Here is a 23024-nt window from a genome sequence, read left to right on the forward strand (position 1 = left end):
GAGTGATCGGCGCATCATAAAAATTGAGAAGAAAGTTTTTTTCATCAAAGAGGGATTTTTTTAGCGTTTGAATCAGCGAATTATTCCCAGTAGATCCGAAGATATAATTTTTCAAATTCTGATCGTGACGCTACAATAAATGATAAATATCACAAAATAATGGCGAGTCCAGCAAGTTATTGAAAAAAAAAAAGACTTTTTTTTGAAGAAACACCCAAATAGGTTTGATCTGCACATCGTGGGAACTGAGAGTTCGCACTTGACTCTTTCTCGCGTATAAAATACAATAGTCTATATTTACATCATCAAAAAGACTATTTTTGTACTGGATATTACAAAATGTTAGCTTGGTTCGACCAAAGAAAAAGGTTGAATGGCACGAATAAACAAGAAAGATATAACACCAGGGAAAGATTTAAAGGTCGGAAACGAAAAGGGGAAAATTCTACGTTTGAGTTTTGTCTCTCTGGTCAACCCTGGTGCTTGTAATCATGAATTAAAATTTTATAAAGATCATTTGCTTAAGATCATTATTGTACTGAATTGTTATTATTATGTTATGAATTGTTAATATGTTATCTTGTATTAAGTGGCACCGTACAAAGCAGTCACCCTGAATTAGGCGGTCAGTTTTCGTTTAGAGTTTTGCGTTTCCGATTTGCTTTGTTCTTTATTGTTCTTGTGCACATGTGGACTGAGTACTCATTCCCAGGAGATTTTTAAGTTATTCATTACAAAAGGAAAGTCAGACTTTCTCTGCCGTTATCTTCCGCCGATTTCATGCGAGGTCAAACGTCTGAAAGAAACAGTTTTTACGAGAAACCTAGTTTACTTGGATCAAGCTTCCAATTCAACATGGTAAACTTCTCCTCGGCTAATTCTACAAATGCTACAAATAAAATCAGTAGAGAAGGCGACAAAGCAGATGTCCCTTCGGTGGCTGGTGCTATAAATGTAATCATCATCAACACCATCACTTGTCCCTTCACAGTTATACTCAATCTACTGGTGATAAAAGCTGTAAAGTCGACGCCTCGACTTCGTACCAACAGCAACATCTTGCTGGCCTGTTTAGCGGTGACTGACGCCTTAACTGGTCTCCTTGGCCAACCATTGTTTGTCCTGTGGAAGATTTTCCTATTATTCGGTCTCAGTGACAGTGGAACAGTTGAAAATTGTTTTTCCACAACTGTGGTTGTGATTCTAACAGCTTCATACTTTCATCTGATGCTGGTTACTCTCGAGAGACTCATTGCGATCAAATTTACGATGCAATACCCAAACTTTATAACTGATGAAAAAATGAAGAGAGCAGTGTTAGCAGTTTGGGTCCTTGCTTTTATCATTGGAGTTTTTAGAGCTCTAAACGTGTCCTTAGTTGTACGTTTTTTTTCTGTCCTTCTGACTCTTTCGTGCATTCTTTTCCTTGCTTTCGCCTACTTCATTATGTATCGAGAAACATGTCTTCAACGAGAAAAGATTAAAACTCAACAATTGCCCCAGCAAGAAGTGGAAAGATTTACCAGAGAGAACAAGGCGCTTAAAACAACTATGTTTGTAGTTGGTGCAGTTATTATTTGCCTTCTGCCACTATGTTTCTGTCTTATTCTTTTATTTACATGCTTTTGTGATATTTGCCCTACCATTGCACCGGTGACGCAAACATGTGCCATGTTAAACTCACTTGTTAATCCATTGATTTACTGCTGGAGACAAAAAGAAATGAGAAAGGTCATATTTCGATCAAGAACGCATGTCGTGGATGCAGGTATCCAGTGAAAGAGGGCAATGTAAAAGAAATGGTTGACAACTTAATAAGTAGACATTTTAAGCCACTGGATGAACAAAACTCTGTGGTTATTGGCTTTTTTTGACCGTTAACGTTTTGATCACCACTGGTGATCTATGAAAAACATGCATATTTCCCCAGTGTAAGATTAAGATCAAAATGGCCACAAAAAAATGAATGAGCTATCCACAATTTATGCAGTACACTTCGGTAAGTTTTTAGCTCACTTTACCAGCTTAAATTAGCCCATAAAAGGTTATTGCCAGTATTCATGCCAACTTTTTAATCTTTCCCTATTCTTATGTAATACTTTTTTCGAACGAAGTAGCACCAAAGGTATATACTTTTAACTCCCAATAACATGCAACCCGTTCACTCGTATGCAGATAATTTTTTTTGATTGGCCTTCCGGACACACGTACCCGGTGAATACGGTTGATGATTTTGCAACCTTTTTGAAACGTATACAGTGACGTAACAATGTGACATCAAGTCCTTCCTGCGGGAGACATTACGATATGACAGCCAACAGAGATCTCGTTTTTTAGACTTCCGAGCAACACGTGTTGAAACTTCAACTTAACAAACACAAATGCCGATTATATTTATCGCAGGCTCAAGTTTATTGATAGTGCGCATGCTCTGTTGAAAAAAGCGTTGATATATCCGGATACATATCGGGTACGTGAGGACAGACTAAAACGATTCGATGGCGTTATTTGTGAAGGCGATATTTTTTTGTAAATATGCATTGAGAAAGTTGCAGATTGAAAAATATCCAGATATGTGTTGAAATGGCCATAAATATAATTATTGTTTATTTAAATCAACTTCTGTAATCCATGCGCGAGAAAAAGTCAAGTGGGAACACGTGCACATAAAAGTGGAGCGAATCGACCACTTAGGCCCTTATCCACTTGACTCATTGCTTGATGTAAAAGTGATTTAGAAAAAGCAAATCATTTGACTTAATTTTTATGGCTACTGCCTCCTATGGAGGCGAAGCCATAATGCTGACCTGTTGAGTGAGTGAGGGTAACAATAGAATACGAACGACCTCTTCGCGATCGTCCACAACGAGGTCTGCCGAGTTTTACTCAATATTTCTTACTATTGGCTTTTGTTTTTTTCGGATCATCTTCGGTCTTCCAACGCTCATTTAGTGACGATTTCTGAGAATTCCTTCGAATTTTACACGGAATATTAGCAGATAATCAAACTGTTTTTCGGTGCTACTTACTGTTTGCCTCGTAGTGTGCTACTGAAAACGATGAACATCTTTCAATCATTTCAAAACAGCGAGTGAAAAAATAAAGCTTTACCTTGCAGAAATGTTTTGAACGGAGTGATCTGCGCATTATGAAAATTTATAGGAAAAACTTTTTCTCTAAATAGGGAGTACTTTGCTGTTTAAATCAGCGAGTTATTCCCAATAGATCCGAAGATACAATTTTTCCGTTCTAACTGTGGCACTAAAACTAGTGATAAACATCAAAAAATAATTTCACATTGGCGTCTGCGGTACGTAATTGAAAAAGAGACTTTTCCTTCCAGAAAAATCTGAATAGGTTTAATCTGCACATCGTAGGAACTTAATGTTCCACTTTACTTTTTCTCGCGCATAAAGTACAATAGTCCACATTAACATAATCAGCAACGTTTTTATATTTTACTGAATATTGCAAATGTTAGTTTGGTTCGACTAAAGAGAAAGGTTAAATGGGACTAATAAACAAGAAAGATATAACTCTATGGAAAGATTTAAAGGTTGGCTAAGAATAGGGGAAAATTACAAGTTTGAGATTTTTGTCTCTGGTCATTCCTGGTGCTTGTAATGATAAATTCGAATTTGATAAAGAGCAATTGCTTAAGATCATTATTAAACAGAATTGATATTTCTTAAGTCTACCCTGTATTAAGCGGAACCGTACAAAGCGGTCACCTTGTGTTACGCGGTCAGTTTTTCGTTTACAGTTTTGCGTTTCCGATTTGCTTTGTTCTTTCTTGTTCTTGTGCACCTGTGGACTGAGTACTCATTCCCAGGAGATTTTTGAATTATTACAAAAGAGCAGTCAGATTTCCTCTGCCGTCATCTTCCGCCGATTTCATGCAAGGTCAAACGTCTAAAAGAAACAGTTTTAACGAAAAACCTAGTTTACTTGGATTAAGCGTCTAATTCAACATGGCAACCAGTAAAGAAGGCGACACAACAGATGTCCTTTCGGTGGCCGGTTTTATAATCATAATAATCATCAAAACCATCACATGTCCCTTCACAGTTCTACTCAACCTACTGGTGATAAAAGCTATAAAATCGACGCCTCGACTCCGCACCAACAGCAACATCTTACTGGCCTGTTTAGCGGTGACTGACTCCTTAACTGGTCTCCTTGGCCAACCATTGTTTGTCTTGTCGAAGATTTTCCAATTATTCGGTCTCAGTGACAGTGGAACAGTTGAAAATTGTTATTTCACAACTGTAGTTGTGATTGTAACAGCTTCATACTTTCATCTGATGTTGGTTACTCTCGAGAGACTCATTGCGATCAAATTTACGATGCAATACCCAAACTTTATAACTGATGAAAAAATGAAGAGAGCAGTGTTAGTAGTTTGGATCCTTGCTTTTATCAATGGGACTTTTAGAGTTCTAAAAATGTCCCTAGTTGTACGTTTTTTTTCTGTCCTCCTGACTCTTTCGTGTATTCTTTTCCTTGCCTTCGCCTACTTCGTTATGTATCGAGAAACACGTCTTCAACAAGAAAAGATTAAAACTCAACAATTGCCGCAACAAGGAGTGGAAAGATTTACCAGAGAGAACAGGGCGCTTAAAACAACTGTGTTTGTAGTTGGTGCTGTTATTATTTGTCTTCTGCCACTTTGCTTCTGTCTTATTCTTTTAGTTACATGCTTTTGTGATATTTGCAACACCATCGCACCGTTGGCGCGAACATGTGCCGTGTTAAACTCACTTGTTAATCCACTGATTTACTGCTGGAGACAAAAAGAAATGAGAAAGGTCATATTTCGATTAAGAACGCATGTCGTGGATGCAGGTATCCGGTGAAGGAGGGCAATGTAAAAGAAATGGTTGACAACTTGATAAGTGCATATGTAAAATTTTGCATTTTAAGCCACTGGATGAACAAAACTCTTAAGGTGTTTTTGACCGTTACGTTTTTGAACACGCTGGCGATCCTTTAATAACATGTAAATTTCCCCAGTGGTAGGTGTGGACGCGAATGTTTTTTAAAATGTGCCTTGAGAAAGTTACGGATTTAAAATTTCTCAGACACGCGTGAACAGGGCCATAAACATCACTATTTCTCAGAGGGTACAGTAACGAATTCTACAATCTGATCGGTTGTAAGCGCGGTCCTTATTTTGCTATCTCTACCCACGGGCACGGTAACGCTCTCGTGAATCGCCCGGTACATCCCTACCTTCGTTGTCATTTTTCATATATATATTTTGGTTTTTCCGGCTGGGCAGTATTTTTAAATAAAGACGTCACTCACTACCTCAAGCCGATAAATAACTAGTAATCCTCTCTATTCTCCCTCTCAGATCACTTTGGTGGACAAAAATATTGGTTTCGAAATGAATTTGTATAGGCTAAAGTGTCATTAAATTGGTTGACAAGTGGTCTTAAAAACCATCTGTGATAAATTCTAATCCTTCACAAAAAGTACCTAGAAAGTTAAACGTGAGGTATTTGGTTACATTTGAATTAATCAATGGAGATTTCATTCATTTAATATCTGAATTCCCTCAAAGGATTTCTTCGTAGTAAAAGGGCGAGCGAAGTTATCAGTTCTACAACAAATAAGCTTTCGGTGAGTCTTTCCAAGTCCGTTCAATTTGGACATTTGTACCGTTAATTACTCAAATTGAACAGAGGTTAATCTGCGTACATTCATTAATCGTCGATGAGAGTGAATAATACTTTCCGTAAGATCATTAACTGTTTTTGAAGAAAACATTGTCGTGACAGTCCTTGCCAAACTAGCTCCGTTGTTTTTCAAAAGTATACATGCGATTTTATTTCTTACGCGCTCTCTAATGAAGAGTTGTCAGACTGTGACAGATACTTGTAAAAACAATGTTTCAAAGTTTAGTTTGGAAGCCTTTTAAATCGCCTCTATCATTGAGCAAATAAAAATGTTTCGGCGAAGCTTCTCTCTTTAATTTGCATCACCTCTATTTTACTACCATTTACTCGCTCAAAAATTATTCAGTTTATGGAAGATCTAGCCGTCATAACAGCCCTAAATCTATCATTCAGGTTCTTTTGGAAAGAATTTAGTTAAGTTTGCGGAAAAAATAAAGATATTATTCACTAGCGTAGGTCGATCCGTATTGGCAAAAAACTGTGCCCTCTGTCTTGAGTACCGCCCAAGGCCGGACCTCGGGCACATTTATCCCAGTACGGACCTCCCTGCAGGCAAATAACATATATTTATTGATTATCAGTATAAATATCAACTGATGTAATTCATGCCCGAGGAAAAGTCAAGTGGGATCACATGCACATAAAAGTGGAGCGAATCGATAAGCCCTTATTCAATTGACTCATTGCTGGATGTACACGTGGTTTAGAAAAGGCAAATCACTTGACTTGACATGTTTTGCTAATGCTTCCTATGGAGGCGAAGCCAACACGAGAATGCGAACGACCTCTTCGTCCAAAACGAAGTCTGCTGAGTTTTACCCGATATTCCTCGCTTTTAGCTTTTGTTTGTTCCGAAATATCTTCGGTCGTTCCACTCTTGATAAGTGACGATTTTATTCGAATCGCTTCTAATGTTACAAGGAATATTAGCAGGTGATCACACTGTTTTTCGGTGATACTTCTTGTTTGTCTCGTAGTGTACGTACTACGTGTGACAATGAACATCTCACAATCATTTCAGAATGGCGAAAAAAAAAAAGGAAGTCTCCGCCTTTCAGAAATGTCTGAAAGGAGTGATCGGCGCATCATAAAAATTGAGAAGAAAGTTTTTTTCATCAAAGAGGGATTTTTTTAGCGTTTGAATCAGCGAATTATTCCCAGTAGATCCGAAGATATAATTTTTCAAATTCTGATCGTGACGCTACAATAAATGATAAATATCACAAAATAATGGCGAGTCCAGCAAGTTATTGAAAAAAAAAAAGACTTTTTTTGAAGAAATACCCAAATAGGTTTGATCTGCACATCGTGGGAACTGAGAGTTCGCACTTGACTCTTTCTCGCGTATAAAATACAATAGTCTATATTTACATCATCAAAAAGACTATTTTTGTACTGGATATTACAAAATGTTAGCTTGGTTCGACCAAAGAAAAAGGTTGAATGGCACGAATAAACAAGAAAGATATAACACCAGGGAAAGATTTAAAGGTCGGAAACGAAAAGGGGAAAATTCTACGTTTGAGTTTTGTCTCTCTGGTCAACCCTGGTGCTTGTAATCATGAATTAAAATTTTATAAAGATCATTTGCTTAAGATCATTATTGTACTGAATTGTTATTATTATGTTATGAATTGTTAATATGTTATCTTGTATTAAGTGGCACCGTACAAAGCAGTCACCCTGAATTAGGCGGTCAGTTTTCGTTTAGAGTTTTGCGTTTCCGATTTGCTTTGTTCTTTATTGTTCTTGTGCACATGTGGACTGAGTACTCATTCCCAGGAGATTTTTAAGTTATTCATTACAAAAGGAAAGTCAGACTTTCTCTGCCGTTATCTTCCGCCGATTTCATGCGAGGTCAAACGTCTGAAAGAAACAGTTTTTACGAGAAACCTAGTTTACTTGGATCAAGCTTCCAATTCAACATGGTAAACTTCTCCTCGGCTAATTCTACAAATGCTACAAATAAAATCAGTAGAGAAGGCGACAAAGCAGATGTCCCTTCGGTGGCTGGTGCTATAAATGTAATCATCATCAACACCATCACTTGTCCCTTCACAGTTATACTCAATCTACTGGTGATAAAAGCTGTAAAGTCGACGCCTCGACTCCGTACCAACAGCAACATCTTGCTGGCCTGTTTAGCGGTGACTGACGCCTTAACTGGTCTCCTTGGCCAACCATTGTTTGTCCTGTGGAAGATTTTCCTATTATTCGGTCTCAGTGACAGTGGAACAGTTGAAAATTGTTTTTCCACAACTGTGGTTGTGATTCTAACAGCTTCATACTTTCATCTGATGCTGGTTACTCTCGAGAGACTCATTGCGATCAAATTTACGATGCAATACCCAAACTTTATAACTGATGAAAAAATGAAGAGAGCAGTGTTAGCAGTTTGGGTCCTTGCTTTTATCATTGGGGTTTTTAGAGCTCTAAACGTGTCCTTAGTTGTACGTTTTTTTTCTGTCCTTCTGACTCTTTCGTGCATTCTTTTCCTTGCTTTCGCCTACTTCATTATGTATCAAGAAACATGTCTTCAACGAGAAAAGATTAAAACTCAACAATTGCCCCAGCAAGAAGTGGAAAGATTTACCAGAGAGAACAAGGCGCTTAAAACAACTATGTTTGTAGTTGGTGCAGTTATTATTTGCCTTCTGCCACTATGTTTCTGTCTTATTCTTTTATTTACATGCTTTTGTGATATTTGCCCTACCATTGCACCGGTGACGCAAACATGTGCCATGTTAAACTCACTTGTTAATCCACTGATTTACTGCTGGAGACAAAAAGAAATGAGAAAGGTCATATTTCGATCAAGAACGCATGTCGTGGATGCAGGTATCCAGTGAAAGAGGGCAATGTAAAAGAAATGGTTGACAACTTAATAAGTAGACATTTTAAGCCACTGGATGAACAAAACTCTGTGGTTATTGGCTTTTTTTGACCGTTAACGTTTTGATCACCACTGGTGATCTATGAAAAACATGCATATTTCCCCAGTGTAAGATTAAGATCAAAATGGCCACAAAAAAATGAATGAGCTATCCACAATTTATGCAGTACACTTCAGTAAGTTTTTAGCTCACTTTACCAGCTTAAATTAGCCCATAAAAGGTTATTGCCAGTATTCATGCCAACTTTTTAATCTTTCCCTATTCTTATGTAATACTTTTTTCGAACGAAGTAGCACCAAAGGTATATACTTTTAACTCCCAATAACATGCAACCCGTTCACTCGTATGCAGATAATTTTTTTTGATTGGCCTTCCGGACACACGTACCCGGTGAATACGGTTGATGATTTTGCAACCTTTTTGAAACGTATACAGTGACGTAACAATGTGACATCAAGTCCTTCCTGCGGGAGACATTACGATATGACAGCCAACAGAGATCTCGTTTTTTAGACTTCCGAGCAACACGTGTTGAAACTTCAACTTAACAAACACAAATGCCTATTATATTTATCGCAGGCTCAAGTTTCTTGATAGTGCGCATGCTCTGTTGAAAAAAGCGTTGATATATCCGGATACATATCGGGTACGTGAGGACAGACTAAAACGATTCGATGGCGTTATTTGTGAAGGCGATATTTTTTTGTAAATATGCATTGAGAAAGTTGCAGATTGAAAAATATCCAGATATGTGTGGAAATGGCCATAAATATAATTATTGTTTATTTAAATCAACTTCTGTAATCCATGCGCGAGAAAAAGTCAAGTGGGAACACGTGCACATAAAAGTGGAGCGAATCGACCACTTAGGCCCTTATCCACTTGACTCATTGCTTGATGTAAAAGTGATTTAGAAAAAGCAAATCATTTGACTTAATTTTTATGGCTACTGCCTCCTATGGAGGCGAAGCCATAATGCTGACCTGTTGAGTGAGTGAGGGTAACAATAGAATACGAACGACCTCTTCGCGATCGTCCACAACGAGGTCTGCCGAGTTTTACTCAATATTTCTTACTATTGGCTTTTGTTTTTTTCGGATCATCTTCGGTCTTCCAACGCTCATTTAGTGACGATTTCTGAGAATTCCTTCGAATTTTACACGGAATATTAGCAGATAATCAAACTGTTTTTCGGTGCTACTTACTGTTTGCCTCGTAGTGTGCTACTGAAAACGATGAACATCTTTCAATCATTTCAAAACAGCGAGTGAAAAAATAAAGCTTTACCTTGCAGAAATGTTTTGAACGGAGTGATCTGCGCATTATGAAAATTTATAGGAAAAACTTTTTCTCTAAATAGGGAGTACTTTGCTGTTTAAATCAGCGAGTTATTCCCAATAGATCCGAAGATACAATTTTTCAGTTCTAACTGTGGCACTAAAACTAGTGATAGACATCAAAAAATAATTTCACATTGGCGTCTGCGGTACGTAATTGAAAAAGAGACTTTTCCTTCCAGAAAAATCTGAATAGGTTTAATCTGCACATCGTAGGAACTTAATGTTCCACTACACTTTTTCTCGTGTATAAAGTACAATAGTCCACATTAACATAATCAGCAACGTTTTTATATTTTACAGAATATTACAAAATGTTAGTTTGGTTCGACTAAAGAGAAAGGTTAAATGGGACTAATAAACAAGAAAGATATAACTCTATGGAAAGATTTAAAGGTTGGCCAAGAATAGGGGAAAATTACAAGTTTGAGATTTTTGTCTCTTTGTGGTCTTTCCTGGTGCTTGTAATGATGAATTCGAATTTGATAAAGAGCAATTGCTTAAGATCATTATTAAACAGAATTGATATTTCTTAAGTCTACCCTGTATTAAGCGGAACCGTACAAAGCGGTCACCTTGTGTTATACGGTCAGTTTTTCGTTTACAGTTTTGCGTTTCCGATTTGCTTTGTTCTTTCTTGTTCTTGTGCACCTGTGGACTGAGTACTCATTCCCAGGAGATTTTTGAATTATTTCAAAAGTGCAGTCAGATTTCCTCTGCCGTCATCTTCCACCGATTTCATGCAAGGTCAAACGTCTAAAAGAAACAGTTTTAACGAAAAACCTAGTTTACTTGGATTAAGCGTCTAATTCAACATGGCAACCTTCTCCTCGGCTAATTCTACAAATGCTACAAATACAACCAGTAGTACCGGTGGCCGGTTTTATAATCATAATAATCATCAACAGCATCACTTGTCCCTTCACAGTTCTACTCAACCTACTGGTGATAAAAGCTATAAAATCGACGCCTCGACTCCGCACCAACAGCAACATCTTACTGGCCTGTTTAGCGGTGACTGACTCCTTAACTGGTCTCCTTGGCCAACCATTGTTTGTCTTGTCGAAGATTTTCCAATTATTCGATCGGTTTCAGTGACAGTGGAACAGTTGAAAATTGTTATTTCACAACTGTAGTTGTGATTGTAACAGCTTCATACTTTCATCTGATGTTGGTTACTCTCGAGAGACTCATTGCGATCAAATTTACGATGCAATACCCAAACTTTATAACTGATGAAAAAATGAAGAGAGCAGTGTTAGCAGTTTGGATCCTTGCTTTTATCAATGGGACTTTTAGAGTTCTAAAAATGTCCCTAGTTGTACGTTTTTTTTCTGTCCTCCTGACTCTTTCGTGTATTCTTTTCCTTGCCTTCGCCTACTTCGTTATGTATCGAGAAACACGTCTTCAACAAGAAAAGATTAAAACTCAACAATTGCCGCAACAAGGAGTGGAAAGATTTACCAGAGAGAACAGGGCGCTTAAAACAACTGTGTTTGTAGTTGGTGCTGTTATTATTTGTCTTCTGCCACTTTGCTTCTGTCTTATTCTTTTAGTTACATGCTTTTGTGATATTTGCAACACCATCGCACCGTTGGCGCGAACATGTGCCATGTTAAACTCACTTGTTAATCCACTGATTTACTGCTGGAGACAAAAAGAAATGAGAAAGGTCATATTTCGATCAAGAACGCATGTCGTGGATGCAGGTATCCAGTGAAAGAGGGCAATGTAAAAGAAATGGTTGACAACTTGATAAGTACATATGTAAAATTTTGCTTTCGCCTTTTAACAAAACTCTTAAGGTGTTGTTGTTTTTGACCTTTGCGTTTTTGATCACGCTGATGATCCTTTAACAACATGTAAATTTCCCCAGTAGGTGTGGACGCGAATGTTTTTAAAAATGTGCATTGAGAAAGTTACGGATTTAAAAATTTTCAGACGCGTGTGGACAGGGCCATAAACCTTTATCTTTTTTCTTAGAGGGTAAAGTAACGAATTCTACAATCTGATCGGTTCTTAGCGCGGTCCTTATTTTCCTATCTCTGCCCACGGGCACGGTAACGCTTTCGTGAATCGCCGGGTACATCCCTACCTTCGTTGCCATTTTTCATAAATATATCTGGTTTTTCCGGCTGGGCAGTATTTTTAAGCAACGACGTCGCTCACTACCTCAAGCCGATAAATAACTAGTAATCCTCTCCATTCTCCCTCTCAGATCACTTTGGTGGACAAAAATATTGGTTTCGAATTAATTTTTATAGGCTAAAGTGTCATTATATTGGTTGACAAGTGGTCTTAAAAACCATCTGTAATTAATTTTAATCCTTCACAAAAAGTACGTAGAAAGTTAAAACGTGAGGTATTTGGTTACAGTTGAATTAATCGATGGAGCTTTAATTCATTTAATATCTGAATTCTCTCAAAGGATTTCTTCGTAGTAAAAGGGCGAGCGAAGTTATTAGTTCTACAACAAATAAGCTTTTGGTGAGTCTTTCCAAGTCCGTTCAATTTGGACATTTGTACCGTAAATTACTCAACAGAAACTAAAAGAACTCAATAAGAAAAAGCCGCATTCGAATCCCCATGTGTCTACGGTTGAAGTTTATCATTCGAAATAAGTTCTTGCGGAGGAAAGACCAGATCTATACACGCCATTGCAGCGAACAAACAAGCACTCTCACAACTTCAAAATAAAAAATCTGAATTTACTTACGATTACTTTCCTTGCCATTTACTTATTGAACAAAGGTAAATCTGCGTAAAGGGGTAAGTTTCTAAAGAAACTGTGGTGCTGCGTCGGTGGGAGAGTATAGCAGGTAATTTAGTGTTAACAACTGGGTTGAAAACGTAAATTAGCCACCGTAAAGGGTACAAAAGCTGACGTTTCGAGCGTTAGCCCTTCGTCAGAGCGATTAGAGGAATTGTGGGTCTAATCGCTCTAAATCTGCGTACATTCATTAATCGTCGATGAGAGTGAATAATACTTTCCGTAAGATCATCAACTGTTTTTGAAGAAAACATTGTCGTGACAGTCCTTGCCAAACTAGCTCCGTTGTTTTTCAAAAGTATACATGCGATTTTATTTCTTGCGCGCTCTCTAATGAAGAGTTGTCAGATTGTGACAGATACTTGTAAAAACAATGTTTCAAAGTTTAGTTTGGAAGCCTTTTAAATCACCTCTATCATTGAGCAAATAAAAATGTTTCGGCGAAGCTTCTCTCTTTAATTTGCATCACCTCTATTTTTACTACCATTTACTCGCTCAAAAATTATTCAGTTTATGGAAGACCTAGCCGTCATAACAGCCCTAAATCTATCATTCAGGTTCTTTTGGAAAGAATTTCGTTAAGTTTGAGGAAAAAAATAAAGATATTATTCACTAGCGTAGGTCGATCCGTATTGGGAAAAACTATGCCCTCTGTCTTGAGTACCGCCCAAGGCCGGACCTCGGGCACATTTATCCCCAATACGGACCTCCCGGCTGGCAAATAACATATATTTATTGATTATCAGTATAAATATCAACTGATGTAATTCATGCGCGAGGAAAAGTCAAGTGGGATCACATGCACATAAAAGTGGAGCGAATCGATAAGCCCTTATTCAATTGACTCATTGCTGGATGTACACGTGGTTTAGAAAAGGCAAATCACTTGACTTGACATGTTTTGCTAATGCTTCCTATGGAGGCGAAGCCAACACGAGAATGCGAACGACCTCTTCGTCCAAAAAGAAGTCTGCTGAGTTTTACCCGATATTCCTCGCTCTTAGTTTTTGTTTGTTCCGAAATATCTTCGGTCGTTCCACTCTTGATAAGTGACGATTTTATTCGAATCGCTTCTAATGTTACAAGGAATATTAGCAGGTGATGACACTGTTTTTCGGTGATACTTCTTGTTTGTCTCGTAGTGTACATACTACGTGTGACAATGAACATCTCACAATCATTTCAGAATGGCGAAAAAAAAAAGGAAGTCTCCGCCTTTCAGAAATGTCTGAAAGGAGTGATCGGCGCATCATAAAAATTGAGAAGAAAGTTTTTTTTCATCAAAGAGGGATTTTTTTACCGTTTGAATCAGCGAATTATTCCAAGTAGATCCGAAGATATAATTTTTTAAATTCTGATCGTGACGCTACAATAAATGATAAATATCACAAAATAATGGCGAGTCCAGCAAGTTATTGAAAAAAAAAAGACTTTTCTTTGAAGAAATACCCAAATAGGTTTGATCTGCACATCGTGGGAACTGAGTGTTCGCACTTGACTCTTTCTCGCGTATAAAATACAATAGTCTATATTTACATCATCAAAAAGACTATTTTTGTACTGGATATTAAAAAATGTTAGCTTGGTTCGACCAAAGAAAAAGGTTGAATGGCACGAATAAACAAGAAAGATATAACACCAGGGAATGATTTAAAGGTCGGAAACGAAAAGGGGAAAATTCTACGTTTGTGTTTTGTCTCTCTGGTCAACCCTGGTGCTTGTAATCATGAATTAAAATTTTATAAAGATCATTTGCTTAAGATCATTATTGAACTGAATTGTTATTTCTTAAGTCTATCTTGTATTAAGTGGCACCGTACAAAGCAGTCACCCTGAATTAGGCGGTCAGTTTTCGTTGACAGTTTTGCGTTTCCGATTTGCTTTGTTCTTTATTGTTCTTGTGCACATGTGGACTGAGTACTCATTCCCAGGAGATTTTTAAGTTATTCATTACAAAAGGAAAGTCAGACTTTCTCTGCCGTTATCTTCCGCCGATTTCATGCGAAGTCAAACGTCTGAAAGAAACAGTTTTTACGAGAAACCTAGTTTACTTGGATCAAGCTTCCAATTCAACATGGTAAACTTCTCCTCGGCTAATTCTACAAATGCTACAAATAAAATCAGTAGAGAAGGCGACAAAGCAGATGTCCCTTCGGTGGCTGGTGCTATAAATGTAATCATCATCAACACCATCACTTGTCCCTTCACAGTTATACTCAATCTACTGGTGATAAAAGCTGTAAAGTCGACGCCTCGACTTCGTACCAACAGCAACATCTTGCTGGCCTGTTTAGCGGTGACTGACTCCTTAACTGGTCTCCTTGGCCAACCATTGTTTGTCCTGTGGAAGATCTTCCAATTATTCGATCGGTTTCAGTGACAGTGGAACAGTTGAAAATTGTTATTTCACAACTGTAGTTGTGATTCTAACAGCTTCATACTTTCATCTGATGCTGGTTACTCTCGAGAGACTCCTTGCGATCAAATTTACGATGCAATACCCAAACTTTATAACTGATGAAAAAATGAAGAGAGCAGTGTTAGCAGTTTGGGTCCTTGCTTTTATCATTGGGGTTTTTAGAGCTCTAAACGTGTCCTTAGTTGTACGTTTTTTTTTTCTGTCCTCCTGACTCTTTCGTGTATTCTTTTCCTTGCCTTCGCCTACTTCGTTATGTATCGAGAAACACGTCTTCAACAAGAAAAGATTAAAACTCAACAATTGCCGCAACAAGGAGTGGAAAGATTTACCAGAGAGAACAGGGCGCTTAAAACAACTGTGTTTGTAGTTGGTGCTGTTATTATTTGTCTTCTGCCACTTTGCTTCTGCCTTATTCTTTTAGTTACATGCTTTTGTGATATTTGCACCACCATCGCACCGTTGGCGCGAACATGTGCCATGTTAAACTCACTTGTTAATCCACTGATTTACTGCTGGAGACAAAAAGAAATGAGAAAGGTCATATTTCGATCAAGAACGCATGTCGTGGATGCAGGTATCCGGTGAAGGAGGGCAATGTAAAAGAAATGGTTGACAACTTGATAAGTGCATATGTAAAATTTTGCATTTTAAGCCACTGGATGAACAAAACTCTTTAGGTGTTTTTGACCGTTACGTTTTTGAACACGCTGGCGATCCTTTAATAACATGTAAATTTCCCCAGTGGTAGGTGTGGACGCGAATGTTTTTTAAAATGTGCCTTGAGAAAGTTACGGATTTAAAATTTCTCAGACACGCGTGGACAGGGCCATAAACATCACTATTTCTCAGAGGGTACAGTAACGAATTCTACAATCTGATCGGTTGTAAGCGCGGTCCTTATTTTGCTATCTCTACCCACGGGCACGGTAACGCTTTCGTGAATCGCCCGGTACATCCCTACCTTCGTTGCCATTTTTCATATATATATTTTGGTTTTTCCTGCTGGGCAGTATTTTTAAATAAAGACGTCACTCACTACCTCAAGCCGATAAATAACTAGTAATCCTCTCTATTCTCCCTCTCAGATCACTTTGGTGGACAAAAATATTGGTTTCGAAATGAATTTGTATAGGCTAAAGTGTCATTAAATTGGTTGACAAGTGGTCTTAAAAACCATCTGTGATAAATTCTAATCCTTCACAAAAAGTACCTAGAAAGTTAAACATGAGGTATTTGGTTACATTTGAATTAATCGATGGAGCTTTCATTCATTTAATATCTGAATTCCCTCAAAGGATTTCTTCGTAGTAAAAGGGCGAGCGAAGTTATCAGTTCTACAACAAATAAGCTTTCGGTGAGTCTTTCCAAGTCCGTTCAATTTGGACATTTGTACCGTTAATTACTCAAATTGAACAGAGGTTAATCTGCGTACATTCATTAATCGTCGATGAGAGTGAATAATACTTTCCGTAAGATCATTAACTGTTTTTGAAGAAAACATTGTCGTGACAGTCCTTGCCAAACTAGCTTCGCTGTTTTTCAAAAGTGTACATGCGTTTTTATTTCTTACGCGCTCTCTAATGAAGAGTTGTCAGATTGTGACAGATACTTGTAAAAACAATGTTTCAAAGTTTAGTTTGGAAGCCTTTTAAATCACCTCTATTATTGAGCAAATGAAAATGTTTCGGCGAAGCTTCTCTCTTTAATTTGCATCACCTCTATTTTTACTACCATTTACTCCCTCAAAAATTATTCAGTTTATGGAAGACCTAGCCGTCATAACAGCCCTAAATCTATCATTCAGGTTCTTTTGGAAAGAATTTCGTTAAGTTTGAGGAAAAAAATAAAGATATTATTCACTAGCGTAGGTCGATCCGTATTGGGAAAAACTATGCCCTCTGTCTTGAGTACCGCCCAAGGCCGGACCTCGGGCACATTTATCCCCAATACGGACCTCCCGGCTGGCAAATAACATATATTTATTGATTATCAGTATAAATATCAACTGATGTAATTCATGCGCGAGGAAAAGTCAAGTGGGAATACATGTACATAAAAGTGGAGCGAATCGATAAGCCCTTATTCAATTGACTCATTGCTGGATGTACACGTAGTTTAAAAAAAGCAAATCACTTGACTTGATATTTTTTGTTAATGCTTCCTATGGAGGCGAAGCCAACATGAGATTGCGAACGACCTCTTCGTCTAAAACGAAGTCTGTCGAGTTTTACCCGATATTCCTCGCTCTTAGCTTTTGTTTGTTTCAGAATATCTTCGGTCGTTCCACTCTTGATAAGTGATGATTTCTTCGAATCGCTTCTAATGTTACAAGGAATATTAGCAGGTGAACACAATGTTTTTCGGTGATACTTCTTGTTTGTCTCGTAGTGTACGTACTACGTGTGACAATGAACATCTCACAATCATTTCAGAATGGCGTAAAAAAAAAAGAAAGGCTTCGCCTTTCAGAAATGTCTTAAAAGGAGTGATCGGCGCATCATAAAAATTGAGAAGAAAGTTTTTCTCATTAAAGAAGGAGTATTTTACCGTTTGAATCAGCGAATTATTCCCAGTAGATCAATAGATATAATTTTTTCAATTCTGACTGAGACACTACAATAAATGATAAATATCACAAAATAATGCCGAGTCCAGCAAGTTATTGAAAAAAAAAAAAAGGCTTTTCTTTGAAGATGTACCGAAATAGATTTGATCTGCACATCGTGGGAACTGAATGTTTGCAATTGACTCTTTCTCGCGCATAAAATACAATAGTCTATATTTACATCATCAAAAAGACTGTTTTTGTACTGGATATTACAAAATGTTAGCTTGGTTCGACCAAAGAAAAAGGTTGAATGGCATGAATAAACAAGAAAGATATAACACCAGGGAAAGATTTAAAGGTCGGAAACGAAAAGGGGAAAATTCTACGTTTGAGTTTTGTCTCTCTGGTCAACCCTGGTGCTTGTAATCATGAATTCAAATTTTATAAAGATCATTTGCTTAAGATCATTATTGAACTGAATTGTTATTTCTTAAGTCTATCTTGTATTAAGTGGCACCGTACAAAAGAGTCATCCTGAATTAGGCGGTCAGTTTCCGTTTACAGTTTTGCGTTTCCGATTTGCTTTGTTCTTTATTGTTCTTGTGCACATGTGGACTGAGTACTCATTCCCAGGAGATTTTTAAGTCATTCATTACAAAAGGAAAGTCAGACTTCCTCTGCCTTTATCTTCCGCCGATTTCATGCAAGGTCAAACGTCTGAAAGAAACAGTTTTTACGAGAAACCTAGTTTACTTGGATCAAGCTTCCAATCCAACATGGTAAACTTCTCCTCGGCTAATTCTACAAATGCTACAAATAAAATCAGTAGAGAAGGCGACAAAGCAGATGTCCCTTCAGTGGCTGGTGCTATAAATGTAATCATCATCAACACCATCACTTGTCCCTTCACAGTTATACTCAATCTACTGGTGATAAAAGCTGTAAAGTCGACGCCTCGACTTCGTACCAACAGCAACATCTTGCTGGCCTGTTTAGCGGTGACTGACGCCTTAACTGGTCTCCTTGGCCAACCATTGTTTGTCCTGTGGAAGATCTTCCTATTATTCGGTCTCAGTGACAGTGGAACAGTTGAAAATTGTTTTGCCACAACTGTAGTTGTGATTCTAACAGCTTCATACTATCATCTGATGCTGGTTACTCTCGAGAGACTCATTGCGATCAAATTTACGATGCAATACCCAAACTTTATAACTGATGAAAAAATGAAGAGAGCAGTGTTAGCAGTTTGGGTCCTTGCTTTTATCATTGGGGTTTTTAGAGCTCTAAACGTGTCCTTAGTTGTACGTTTTTTTTCTGTCCTTCTGACTCTTTCGTGCATTCTTTTCCTTGCTTTCGCCTACTTCATTATATATCGAGAAACACATCTTCAACAAGAAAAGATTAAAACTCAACAATTGCCCCAGCAAGAAGTGGAAAGATTTACCAGAGAGAACAAGGCGCTTAAAACAACTATGTTTGTAGTTGGTGCTGTTATTATTTGCCTTCTGCCTCTTTGTTTCTGTCTTATTCTGTTAGTTACATGCTTTTGTGATATTTGCCCTACCATCGCACCAGTGACGCAAACATGTGCCATGTTGAACTCACTTGTTAATCCGCTGATTTACTGCTGGAGACAAAAAGAAATGAGAAAGGTCATATTTCGATTAAGAACGCAGGTCGTGGATGCAGGTATCCAGTGAAGGAGGGGAATGTAAAAGAAATGGTCGACAACTTAATAAGTAGACATGTGAAATTTTGCTTTCGCCTTTTTAAGCCACCGGATGAACAAAACTCTGTGGTTATTGGCTTTTTTTGACCGTTAAATTTTAGATCACGACTGGTGATCTATGAAAAACATACATATTTCCCCAGTGTAAGATTAAGTGGCGACAAAAAAAATTAATGAGCTATCCACAATTTATGCAGTATACTTCAGTAAGTCTTTAGCTCACTGTACCAGCTTAAATTAGCCAACAAAAGGTTATTGCCAGTATTCATGCCAACTTTCTAATCTTTCCCTTTCCTTATGTAATACTTTTCTCGTTTATTCTTCTTATTTAACCTTCCTCAAGTAGCACCAAAGGTGTATTTTTAACTCCCAATAACATGCAACCCGTTCACTCGTATGCAGATAAATTTTTTTGATTGGCTTTCCGGCCACACTTACCCAGTGAATAAGGTTGATGATTTTGCAACCTTTTCGAAAACGTATACAGTTACGTAGCGATGTCACATCAAGTCCTTCGTGCGGGAGACATTACAATATGACAGCCGACAGAGATCTTGTTTTTTAGACTTCCGAGCGATACGTGTTGAAACTTCAACTTAACAGACACAAATGCCGCTTATATTTATTGCAGGCTCAAGTTTCTTGATAGTGCGCATGCTCGGTTGAAAAAAGCGTTGATTTATCCGGATACATATCGGATAGGTGAGGACGGACTAAAACGATTCGATTGGGGTATTTGTGGACGCGAATTTTTTGGTAAATATGCATGTGTGGACATGGCCATAAACATAATTATTGATTATATAAATATCAACTGCTGTAATTTATGCGCGAGGAAAAGTCAAGTGGGACCACGTGATCATAAAAGTGAAGCGCATCGATCACTTAGGCCCTTATCCACTTGACTCATTGCTTGATGTACAAGTGATTTAGAAAAAGCAAATCATTTGACTTAATTTTTATGGCTACTGCCTCCTATGGAGGCGAAGCTATAATGTTCATCTGTTGAGTGAGTGACAATACGAATAAAATAGAATACGAACGACCTCTTCGTCCACAACGAAGTCTGCCGAGTTTTACACGATATTCCAAGTTCTTGGCTTTTGTTTGTTTCGGAACATCTTTGGTCTTTCAACGCCCAATTGGTGACGATTTCTTAAAAATGCTTCGAATGTTACACGGAATATTAGCAGATGATCAAGCTGTTTTTCGGTTCTACTTACTATTTGTCTCGAAGTGTACTACTGAAGACGATGAACATCTCCCAATCATTTCAGAATGGCGAGTGAAAAAATAAAGCTTTATCTTGCAAAAATGTCTTGAAAAGAGTGATCTGCACATCATAAAAATTTAGAGGAAAAACTTTTTCTTTAAAGAGGGAGTATATAACAGTTTCAATCAGCGAGTTATTCCCACTAGATCCGAAGATATAACTGTTTTTTAGTTCTCACTATGACACTGCAATAAACATCACAAAATAATTTCACGGAAGCTTCTCCGATACGTAATAGAAAAAAAGACTTTCCTTGCAGATATATCTAAATAGGTTTGATCTGCACATCGTGGGAACTTTATGTTCCCACTTTACTTTTTCTCGAACATAAAATATATTCCACATTAACATAATCAGCAACGTTTTTTTATATTTTACTGAATATTACAAAGTGTTAGTTTGGTTCGACTAAATAAAAAGGTTAAATGGAACGAATCACGAAGAAAGATGTAACACTAGAGAAAGATTTACAGGTTGGCCAAGAATAGGGGTAAATTCCACGTTTGAGCTTTTTCTCTCTGGTCAATCCTGATGCTTGTAATCATGAATTCGAATTTGATAAAGAGCATTTGCTTAAGATCATTATTGAACTGAATTGTTATTTCTTAAGTCTACCCTGTATTAAGCGGAACCGTACAAAGTGGTCACCTTGTGTTAGGTGGTCAGTTTTTCGTTTATAGTTTTGCATTTCCGATTTGCTTTGTTCTTTATTGTTCCTGTGCACATGTGGACTGAGTACTCATTCCCAGGCGATTTTGAAATTATTAAAAAAGGAAAGTCAGATTTCTTCTGCCTTTATCTTCCGCCGATTTCATACGAGGTTAAACGTCTGAAAGAAACAGTGTTTTACGACAAACCTAGTTTATTTGGGTTAAGAGTCAAATTTAACATGGCAAACATCTCCTCAGCTAGTTCTACAAATGTAACAAATGTAACCAGTAGAGAAGGCGACACAGCAGATGTCCCTTCGGCGGTTGGTTTTATAATCATAATCATCATCAACACCATCACTTGTCCCTTTACAGTTCTACTCAACCTACTGGTGTTAAAAGCTGTAAAATCGACGCCTAGACTCCGTACCAACAGCAACATCTTGCTGGCCTGTTTAGCGGTGACTGACGCCTTAACTGGTCTCCTTGGCCAACCATTGTTTGTCTGGCCTTCTCATCCTTTCGTGTATTCTTTTCCTTGCTTTTCGCCTACTTCGTAGTGTATCGAGAAACATGTCTTCAACAAGAAAAGATTAAAAATCAACAATTGCCCCAACAAGAAGTGGAAATATTTACCAGAGAGAACAGGGCGCTTAAAACAACTGTGTTCGTAATTGGTGCTGTTTTTGTTTGCCTTCTGCCACTTTGTTTCTGTCTTATCGTTACTGCTTCAGGCCTTTGTGATATTTGCCCCATTCCCAAAACATTGACGCAAACGTGTGCCATGTTAAACTCACTCACTGCTGGAGACAAAAAGAAATGAGAAAGGTCATATTTCGATCGAGAACGCAGGTCGTGGATGCAGGTATCCAGTGAAGGAGGAGAATGTAAAAGAAATGGTTGACAACTTGATAAGTACATGTGTAAAATTTTGCTTTGGCTATTTTAAGCCACTGGACGAACAAAAGTTATTTTTCCGTCACCGTTCCATTTTTGATCACGACCGGTGATTCATTAAAAACATGTAGATTTCCCCAGTGGAACATTAAGTTGCGACAAAAAATGAATGAGTTATCCACAATTTATGCAGTAAACTTCAATAAGTCTTTAGCTCATTGTATCAGCTTAAATTAGCCCCCTAAGAGGATATTGCCAATATTCGTGCCAACTTTCTAATCTTTCCCTATTCTTATACTTTTCTCGTTTATTCTGTCTATTCAACTTTCCTCAAGTGGCACCAAAAACATTTTTTTTAACTCCCAATAGCATAAACTCCGTTCACACGTATGCAGATACTTTTAATTTTGATTGGCCTTCCGTCCACACGTACCCAGTGAATACGGTTGATGATTATGCAATCTTTTTGAAAACGTGTCTCGGAGTGAATTTTTTTAAAGTACGCATTGAATACGGCGTCGTGTGGACAGTGGAAAACGTATATTCTTGAATAAGCTGACCCAATGATGTCACATCCAGTTTTTTCTGCGCGAGACATTAGAACATAACAGCCAACAGAGATCTTGTTTTCTAGACTTCCGAGCGACAAGTGTTGAAACTTCAAGTTAACAAACACAAATGCCGCTGATATTTATGCAGGCTCAATTTTCTTGATAGTGCGCATGCTCTGTTGAAGAAGCACTTGACTCATTTATGAATGTACATGTGTTTTAGAAAAAGTAGATCATTTGACTTACTTTTATGGCTACTGCCTCCTGTGAAGGCG

General features: G+C 37.8%; 4 protein-coding genes across 4 annotated transcripts; all 4 read left to right on the top strand.

Moving 5' to 3' along the window:
* Nucleotides 1-855: 855 nt before the first annotated feature.
* LOC136283315 (adenosine receptor A2a-like) lies at nt 856-1779 on the top strand. The gene has a single exon (XM_066171911.1). It carries the CDS (start codon nt 856-858, stop codon nt 1777-1779), a length of 924 nt encoding a protein of 307 aa, XP_066028008.1.
* A 2192-nt stretch (nt 1780-3971) lies between these two features.
* LOC131786866 (adenosine receptor A2a-like) lies at nt 3972-4856 on the top strand. Its single transcript, XM_059103939.2, has one exon. The coding sequence runs from the start codon at nt 3972-3974 to the stop codon at nt 4854-4856; it is 885 nt and encodes a 294-aa protein (XP_058959922.2).
* A 2750-nt stretch (nt 4857-7606) lies between these two features.
* Nucleotides 7607-8530, top strand: LOC131786867 (adenosine receptor A2a-like). The gene has a single exon (XM_059103940.2). It carries the CDS (start codon nt 7607-7609, stop codon nt 8528-8530), a length of 924 nt encoding a protein of 307 aa, XP_058959923.2.
* Nucleotides 8531-18425: 9895 nt separating this feature from the next.
* On the top strand, nt 18426-19349 carry LOC131786864 (adenosine receptor A2a-like). Its single transcript, XM_059103937.2, has one exon. The coding sequence runs from the start codon at nt 18426-18428 to the stop codon at nt 19347-19349; it is 924 nt and encodes a 307-aa protein (XP_058959920.2).
* The last annotated feature ends 3675 nt before the right edge of the window (nt 19350-23024 follow it).

This window comes from Pocillopora verrucosa, chromosome 9, assembly GCF_036669915.1.
Source record: "Pocillopora verrucosa isolate sample1 chromosome 9, ASM3666991v2, whole genome shotgun sequence".
In the NCBI taxonomy this organism is placed as follows: domain Eukaryota; kingdom Metazoa; phylum Cnidaria; class Anthozoa; order Scleractinia; family Pocilloporidae; genus Pocillopora; species Pocillopora verrucosa.